We start from the raw sequence: 8984 nt of genomic DNA on the forward strand, positions 1-8984 counted from the left end.
AGTATGCCACCCCCAAATATGCCACTTTGGCATAAGAATTATTTTGAGTTGAAAGAATATGAGAAACAGCAGATGCAGGAAGGGCTCTGTGCCCTCCTCCTTTTTACCTAAAAGCAGGACAAATTTCCTGTGAGTGTTATGGAGCAATGGCTCCTGTGTCCATGGCACAGAAAGCCAAACTCTGACAGAGGATGTTTACAGCAAAGTAAGGGGTTATTGCAGGGTGCCAAGCAAGGGAGTGGGAAACAAGTCTCAGATCCAGTCCATCTTGGTCTCTGAGTTGGGGGTGTTTTTAAAGGGCAAGAACAAAGAAGCTGGGATTAATTATCATCTGGGATTAATTATCGTCTTGGGACATTTCTATGACATTTTGTAAGCATATTTTGGGAGACAAGATATCTCTGGGTTACAATTCTCTGGCCCGGTGGTTCATGGCTCAGGGGCCTATTAGCTCATCTTGCCCTGGAGAAACAACCTGAGTTTGTATGTTAATGATGATATTTACAACAGCAATTTTTGTACATCAACTATGTTATCTACATATCTACATCAACTATGTTATCTACAACTATGTTATCTACAACAGTTTAGTCATCTGACTCTGGTTGATTAGCGTTCAGTTAGCAAAAGATTATGGTCAAAGGGGACAAAAGAGGGATAGAGGTCAGAAGGGACAAGAAAGGGAATAAAGTTTTGGATAGAGAGATTAATCATAAACTTGGTAAAGGGAACCCACTGTTGGGGGGCTCAGTTTCATGAGAAAGGCACCCTCCCCATACTAGGAGGTGGGGAGCTATCGCTGAGGTGAATATTCACAGACAAATATCACTTCAGCAATCCTTATCTTCCATTAGTTTCCCTCACATATTTAACCTTCACGTAATTTACTGCCCTGAGAAGTTCAAACCCCTTTTGTCTCATCACATCTCCAAAAAATATCACTCTTTGTTAAAAATAGTACATAAGCTCTCAGGCCTAATGGCTTCTTTGGGGTTTTCATGTCATTTCTGTGAGGCCTCTCCTATCCATATGAAATAAACCTTTTTCTGTTGTTAATCTGTCATGTGTCAGTTTAATTTGTAGGGCCTCAGTCAATAAACCTAAGAGATTAGAGGAAAATGTTTTTTCCTCCTTTATACCATCTTTGTCCACATAACCAATTATTTCCTTGGACTGAAAATGTCTGTCACATTTGACATTGATACTTATTGCCAAGTGTACAAAGAGTGTAGACATATTCATGCCTACTATCAAAGTATGTTTAAGCATTCTAATGTGCCTAATTGTTTTCTTAGACCCAAATCCCACTGCCTCATGAAGTCTTCTACTCCCACGCACCAGCATCTCTTTCCCTTTTGTGCAATCCTTTCCACCTAGGGTCTGCAGCACTTTGTAGCTGAGCATTTCACTGTTTTCTTGAAAAAAAATTATTATTTTTTTTGGCCAAGGGACTTGGCTTGCAGGATCCCAGTTCCCCAACCAGGGATCAAACCTGGGCCCTGGCAGTGAAAGCGCTCAGTACTAACCACTAGGCTGCCAGGGAATTCCCACCGTTAATTCATCCAAAAAAAAAAAAAAATTCCAGCTTGTATTTGTGCCTGGTCCTATGCAAGTCAGTGGAAATACAAATATTAATTAGACCAAATTACCACCTTCCAGGAGCTCACAGTCCAGTGGGCATCTAAACCTTGTTGTTAAATGCATATTGTGAGTAGCTGTGGGGTGGGATGTGGGGTGGGATTTAAAAAATGGATATAATTATTCTCCTGTTAACAATCGGACAGAACAGCACCGGCACAGTAAATGGTGTCTGTTTATGAGTCCCTGGGACTAATAATGAGAGGTGCTCAGATTTACACTCCCCACCCTCCCAAGCGTGGGAATGTAATTACAAAAGCAGAGTAAGTTTCCCAACTAAAAGTACCACTGCTTACTCATCCCAGCAGCTAGAGCATTTGGCCCACCTAGAAGGCACTCAGGAAATATCTGTTGAATGTTGGAGAAATTAATAAATGCATGGATGGATGAAGACAGCTTACTATAAGCAAGGAAAAACTGCAATTTAAAGTATTTACAATCTCCCCATGCCTAAAGAGGGCAGATCCTCCTGAAGTTGCCTTTGTTTTGATGATGGGGTGGGGAAGCACCTGGGAGAAACTGATAGGGAATGAAAGGTCCTCTATTACAACAGGAAAGAAAAATCCGGGGAGACAGCTAGGAAGGGGGGAGGAGTTCTTGACAAGAGCAGAGCATGGTTTGGAGAGGAAAGGGGAGATGTGGCAGCTACTAAAAAGAGCAGGTGGGGAGAAATATGTTTTAAGACTTTTAGCAGATCTATTGTGTTATTTGTGATCTTCCCAAGAAGACATCAGTAAAAACAATGTACTCTTCTGTGTCTGGTCAGGACTCGTCTTTTTTTTTGCGGTACGCGGGCCTGTCACTGCTGTGGCCTCTCCCGCTGCGGAGCACAGGCTCCGGACGCGCAGGCTCAGCAGCCATGTCTCACGGGCCCAGCCGCTCCGCGGCATGTGGGATCTTCCCGGACCGGGGCACGAACCCGTGTCCCCTGCATCAGCAGGCGGACTCCCAACCACTGGGTCACCAGGGAAGCCCAGGACTTGTCTTTTGAATGTGGGAAGGTATCAAGCCGGGCCCAGCGTGAGAGCAGGGACAGTGTGGGAGGCCTAGGGTCCTTTGTGTTTACATGCACCTTGCGTGTTCGAGAATCACGGACTAGAACTCTCTTGCTGAGTCAGAGCTGTGATTTGGTCGCTCAAGACAGAAGGCGGGGAACACGAATGAATTGTAGAATTACAGCGGTGAGGAGGGACGGGGATGACTTCCTTTGGCCCCAGGAGGGGTGTGTTGTGGGTAAGTAGTGATTCTCAGCCTGTTTGCTTAGTCCAGTGCCTGGCACCTAACAAGAGGTCGGAATGTATCTGCGACTGGTTGAATCCTACAGAATAAAGGAAGGGACGGATTACAGAAATCGGCGATTATTATCCCATTGTAGAGATGAAGACACCGAGTCCTGAAGGTGACTCTAACCAGGCCTCTTGGCGGTCAGGGCAGAGTCAATGCCCTAGTCGCCGTCCTGGCTCCCGCTGCCATCCGCCCCCGCTCCCACCGGCCTCCCGCCACAAGCGCCCCACCCACCCCATACTTCCGGATTCCGCTCCGCCCCCTCAAAACAGTTCCGGTTCCCGAGGCTGGAAGACGCGGCCCTGAACGGTGTTGCGGTAAGTCCGCGCAGCGAGGGCCCTTAGAACTACTGGGCCCGGCAACAGCGGGCCCAGGCGTCAGCGGGCCCTTATTTCTCGGACATTACACCGGACGTTACGCGGCCGCCATTTACCTCACGAAAGCCAGAGGTTCCGGCTTGAGGGTGACGCCATTTCCGGGGCTGGGCGAGCAGGCGAAGGCCGGAAAGGACTCCAGCCTCGCTTTGTGGGTGGGAGGAGTCAAGGAGGGCCCGCTCGGTATTTCCGGGTTTCTTGTTGGAGTGCCGGGGAGTTTAGGAGAGGCGGTGTCACGAGTAGAGTTGCTGGATTTGGCAAAAAAAAAAAAAAAAAAAAAAAAAATGCAGGGCGTCCAGTTAAACTTGAATTTTTAGATAGACAACAAATAATTTTTTAGTATAGGTATGCCCCAAATATTGTACGGAACGTATTTACATTAAAAAAATTCCTAATTTATCTGAAATTCAAATTTAACTGGACGTCCGGTATCTTATCTGGCTACCTTACTCTTGGGCGCCCCCTGCCCTGGGCTCTAATATCCAGTGGCAAAGCTGGTATCCTCTAGGCCTGTATCCATCAGGGAAACAGGTAACAAATTTCGCCCAGACTGTCAGAATCAGCTATCGCTACCTATGCCGCTTTTAGCGCCAATCCTAATGGGCCAGCCTCACGACACCCCGGCAACAGCTGGGCCCATTTTGAGTCCCCATGGCAGCGCCCCCTGTGTTCCCTTTCACGGCTGGAGTGAGGCGCGGTTTGTCTTCTCTTGTGGGAAAGCTGAGCTCCATGTAGGCTAAGTGGCCAGAGGCTAGAAGTTGCCAGGTTTTTTGAGTGTGGGATAAAGTGATGTTTGGAGTCCAGATTTTCAGTGTTAACAGTGGACAGCTTCAGAGAGCCCAGTGATGTCAAGGGGAGAGCATTAGTCTCATCTCACCTCTCGTTTTGCTCATGAGACCCAGTGAGAGAAATGGAGTTGTCCCTGTGGTAGAGCTGGAGCCTGATTCCCAGCCTCCTTCCCCTGCTCTGTCCATACTTGCTGCTGCAGTCAGCTGGCAGCATTTATGGTGGGCATTTATTAAAGTAATGCCATTTTACAGATGAGCTCTTGGGGGCTTTATTGTCCCTAAACTCCGCTACAGCCTCTTGACCTTCACCTTAAAGCTTTTTTAGCCTTTACTGTGCCCAGTAGGGAAAATGACTATTTGGCCTCAGCTGGGGAAGCCTGCCCTTTGCCTACTCCAGCCATGCTGCTCTCACCCCTGTGGGTGGTGTGAGCCAAGACTTGTTATGCAGAGCCAAAGGCATGTTCTTGGCATGGGTGGGTCTGACCGTGTAGGTGGAAGGGCGTCATTTTCTGTCTTGCAGATTGGGCCCAATGGTATGTGGGGTCATGTGGCATCTAAGGACTTCTTCAGGGTTCTACTATGGGCCAGGCTTTGCTGCCACTTCTGATTTGAACCTGAACCTGCTGCTGGACTCACCCTGAGTGCTGGGATTCTTTGGGCTGTGTGCCCCGAGGATGTGCCTGGACCTGCCTGTCGGTGTCCCAGCAAACCTACAGCCTCCCTACACAGACCTAGCCTTTCCAGGCTCCTCAGCCCAGACCCATGAGCTAATGAAATAGAGCAGGCTGTGCGCTCTAGAGCCCGCGAGCCACAACTACTGAAGCCTGCGTGCCTAGAGCCCATGCTCCGCAACAAGGGAAGCCACTGCAATGAGAAGCCCGCGCACTGCAACAAAGAGTAGCCCCCGCTCGCTGCAACAAAGACCATGTGGTCGCCGCAACAAAGACCATGCGCAGCAACAAAGACCCAACACAGCCAAAAATAAATAAATTAATTTTTTAAAAAAGAGGGCAGGCTGGAGGTCACTGGGCTCAAGGTCAGTTGGTGGGACAGCCAGCAGCTTTGTAGCAACAGAAGTGGTAAAGAGGCAAGGAAGGAGTGCCAGAAAGGGGTGTTCCCCGGGCAAGGCTCAGAAGTGCAGAGGGTGGAAAAGGGGTGGGGTGGGAGCCTACTGATAGTAAATTTCTTCTTCTGTGAATGATTAGCTCTCAGCTGAAGGGGGTGATCTAGGAGGAGGGCTCAGCTAACAGGACCTCTGGACTCTGGGCAGAGTGTCCAGAGGGCTGGCATGTGGCCTGTGGAAGAGGAGGACATGGTTGGGTGGCAGGCCTGGGCTCAGAAGACTGGACTGGAGTGAGATCAGGCAGCTGTGGGCCTTAGGAAATCTCCTTGGACTGGCAGATGGCCTATTCTTGCAGCAGCAGCTGTGGGGTCCACTGGCCCTGAGCCCTCAGAGCCGTGGCTGTGGGGAGCCTCCTGTCTGGCCTTGCAACGGTGTAACTAGTGCTTTCTTCCCCCTAGGCAGCCATGGATGCCAGGTGGTGCTGAGAGCAGTGGGGCATGGCTGCAGCCCTGCAGGTCCTGCGTCACTTGGCCCGAGCCCCCTCGAGCCCGCTCCTCTGGGGGGGCCCATTGGCCCGGCTGGCCAGTAGCATGGCCCTGGCAGAGCAGGCACAGCAGCTGTTTGAGAGCACTGTGGGTGCCGTGCTGCCGGGCCCCATGCTGCAGCGGGCACTGTCTTTGGATCCTGACAGTGGGCAGCTGAAGGTGAGGGACCGGAGCTTTCAGCTGCAGCAAAACCTCTACCTGGTGGGCTTTGGCAAGGCTGTCCTGGGCATGGCAACTGCAGCTGAGGAGCTCTTGGGCCAGCATCTTGTGCAGGGCGTGATCAGCGTTCCCAAGGGGATCCGTGCTGCCATGGAGAGTGCTGGCAAGCAGTAAGGAGCCTTGGGGGGCTGCTCCTATGTGGAGGGGAACCTGGGCCCAGACTCAGGCTGGATCGGGGCTTCCTTCCTTCACCAGCTTCCATTTTCTTCTGGGACTGGCCTGGCTCCAGGGTGGGTGTCAGTGGGTGTCCTTTTTAATGTCCCCTTCACCTGTACATCTGGGAAATCAGGTGGGAAGAGGAACCCACCCCATATCTTGCTCTCTGTTCTCTCTCCCCTGAGGGAGATGCTGTTGAAGCCACACAGCCGTGTCCAGGTATTCGAGGGCGCGGAGAACAACCTGCCGGACCGAGATGCCCTGCGGGCTGCTCTGGCCATCCGGCAGCTGGCTGAAGGCCTCACAGCTGATGACCTGCTGCTCGTGCTCATCTCAGGTGTGGGTGCCAGATTGGCTCAGGACAGTGTGTTGATGGGGGGTGGGGGTTTCCAAATATCAGCCCTGCAAGAAGCTGTTGGTCTGAGCTCTCAAGGTCACAGGACAAGGGAGCAGTAAAGAGCCTGGATGGCTTAGTCCTTGGTGGCCTCCTGTGAGCTGTGGAGTCCTCCGCTTGACTGACCTTGTTGGATAACCGTGAGAGGGCACCCAGGGAGCACCTCACTCAGGCCTTGCCAGGAAAATGTCTCTGTTGCTGCTGTCTGTACCATTGTCACCTGGGGCTAGAACCCTGGTTTCCAGCTCTCTCAGAGTCTCCACCCTCGTTCTCCGCTGTCTCCTCTAGGTCTGCTTTCTTTTCCAAGCTGTTAAGGAATAGTTCTTCCAGTGTCTGTTGGGACCTGGGCTACCCCAAAGCAGGGTTCAACCTGGGTGTGGTGACTGTGCACACATTCACTGTATGTCCACACGGGGGCACCCTAACCCCTCTTTCTAGCCTCCTCTTTTCTAGCCTAATATGAGCACTGACTGCCTGACCCCCACCCCCCACCCCGGGTAGGGAAATCTCTTTGTCATCCATCCCCTCTGCCCAGTGTCTTCATTGTATCTGCAGGTGGGGGCTCGGCCCTGCTGCCCGCCCCCATTCCACCTGTAACACTGGAGGAGAAGCAGACACTCACCAAGCTGCTGGCGGCCCGTGGAGCCACCATCCAGGAGCTGAACACCATCCGGAAGGCCCTGTCCCAGCTCAAGGGTGGGGGGCTGGCTCAGGCGGCCTACCCTGCCCAGGTGTGTGGGTCTCTTCTTCCCCAGGCAGCTCTGGGCTGGTAGAGCCAGGCCCACGTGTGCCAGGGAGATGAAGGGCAGAGGCCTGGTACAGGAGTCCACAGGGCTAGGTGTTTTGCACACCCACTTGAGAGGGGTTAGAAGTGGGTGAGGAAGTGCACTGGGTGGTGTGAGGACGTGTGGATAGGTGGAGGCAGTTTGATCTCATGGGCCCTGGGGCAAGGATCAGGTGGGACTGAGCCTTGCCTCTGCGACCCCTCCCCAGGTGGTGAGCCTGATTCTGTCAGACGTGGTGGGGGACCCTGTGGAGGTGATTGCCAGCGGCCCCACCGTGGCCAGCATCCACAGTGTGCAAGATTGCCTGCACATCCTCAATCGCTATGGCCTTCGTGCTGCCCTGCCACGTTCTGTGAAGACTGTGCTGGCACGGGCTGACTCTGACCCCCATGGGCCACACACCTGTGGTCATGTCCTCAATGTGATCATTGGCTCCAATGCACTGGCACTGGCTGAGGCTCAGAAGCAGGCCGAGGCGCTGGGATACAGGGCTGTGGTGCTGAGCACAGCTATGCAGGGAGATGTGAAAAGTGTAGCCCAGTTCTATGCACTGCTGGCCCGAGTGGCTGGAACCCGCCTCACCATGCCTGGGGCTGGAGCCTCTGTGGAGGAGGATGAACAACTCTATGAACTGGCGGCTGAGCTCCAGCTCCCAGACCTGCAGCTGAAGGAGGCTCTGGAGGCCATGGTGGGCACTCGGGGCCCGGTCTGCTTGCTGGCTGGTGGTGAGCCCACAGTGCAGTTGCAGGGCTCAGGCAAGGGTGGCCGGAACCAGGAACTGGCCCTGCGTGTTGGAGCAGAGCTGGGACGGTGGCCGTTGGGGCCTGTTGATGTGCTGTTTTTGAGCGGTGGCACTGATGGGCAGGATGGGCCCACAGAGGCAGCCGGGGCCTGGGTCAGGCCTGAGCTTACCAGCCAGGCCACCGCCCAGGGTCTGGACGTGGCTGCCTTCCTAGCCCACAATGACTCACATACCTTCTTCTGTCGCTTCCAGGGTGGGGCACACCTGCTGCACACGGGGCTGACTGGCACCAATGTCATGGACGCCCACCTCCTGTTCCTGCAGCCGCGGTGATATTGTAGGTCATGTTTTGGGAACCTAGAGGAGACCTGCAGGGCAGCGTCCTGGAGCAGACCAGGTTTGGTCCCCAGGGCCTCCCCAGCCTTTAGGGCCTCTCCTCTCCTTGGCCCTAGCTACATGGTTGTCCCTCACACCTCCCAACCAGGGCCTCTGCTTTGTGTCCAACTCCTCAACCAGACAGGCAGATGGGGGTTCTCTTCCACCCCTACTTTTTCAGCTGTGGCAGCAGGTACCCCTGAGGTCCAGGACGAGCCCCTAGGCCAATTTGCTGCTCCCATTGTTTTCCCCCAGGCAGCCCCTCTGCACAGCTCCTGAGCATGTTTCTTCTGTGGGGTGAAACAGGAAGGACTGAAAATAAAAAGGACCACACTATGGGTTCTCAGTGCTTCTTCCCTCACAGCAAAGGTTAGCGGGGAGCTGCCGGGAAGGGGAATGGTGTTGGGCAGCAGCCCCTGTGCCAGGGCCCTGCAGGAGTTCTCCGTACCCATCTCTGCAGGGCACTTGCTTCACTTAAACAGGAGCTTGGGAGGGTTGAGCGTGGCTCCCAACATGCTTGATGTGGGTGAGCAGAGACCCCAGGGAGGACAGGCCTAAGAACTTTAGTCTGTGAGGTCTGGGAGGGACTGGCCACCCATCCAACTGTCACTCTCCCCTGTG

General features: G+C 53.3%; 1 protein-coding gene across 4 annotated transcripts; it reads left to right on the top strand.

The window, feature by feature from the left end:
* Positions 1-3208: 3208 nt before the first annotated feature.
* GLYCTK (glycerate kinase) lies at positions 3209-8699 on the top strand. 4 transcript variants are annotated; one of them, XM_082664443.1, is made up of 5 exons: positions 3209-3239; positions 5606-6021; positions 6253-6404; positions 7017-7192; positions 7455-8699. In XM_082664443.1, exons 2-5 carry the CDS (start codon positions 5645-5647, stop codon positions 8319-8321), a joined length of 1572 nt encoding a protein of 523 aa, XP_082520569.1. In that variant the 5' UTR covers positions 3209-3239; positions 5606-5644; the 3' UTR covers positions 8322-8699. The 4 variants fall into 4 exon arrangements, with proteins under 4 accessions (XP_082520569.1, XP_082520570.1, XP_082520568.1 ...); XM_082664444.1 differs by lacking the exon at positions 3209-3239 and having other exon boundaries at positions 5366-6021; positions 7455-7971; positions 8241-8699; XM_082664442.1 differs by lacking the exon at positions 3209-3239 and having other exon boundaries at positions 5366-6021.
* Positions 8700-8984: the final 285 nt, after the last annotated feature.

This window comes from Grampus griseus (genome assembly GCF_964374135.1).
Source record: "Grampus griseus genome assembly, chromosome: 10".
Lineage (NCBI taxonomy): Eukaryota > Metazoa > Chordata > Mammalia > Artiodactyla > Delphinidae > Grampus > Grampus griseus.

Coding starts and splice junctions, on each gene's coding strand:
- GLYCTK (XM_082664443.1), top strand. CDS start 5,645: ATGGCTGCAGCCCTGCAGGTCCTGCGTCACTTGGCCCGAGCCCCCTCG. Junction 6,022..6,252: donor ATGGAGAGTGCTGGCAAGCA/GTAAGGAGCCTT, acceptor CTCTCCCCTGAG/GGAGATGCTGTTGAAGCCAC. Junction 6,405..7,016: donor GCTGCTCGTGCTCATCTCAG/GTGTGGGTGCCA, acceptor TTGTATCTGCAG/GTGGGGGCTCGGCCCTGCTG.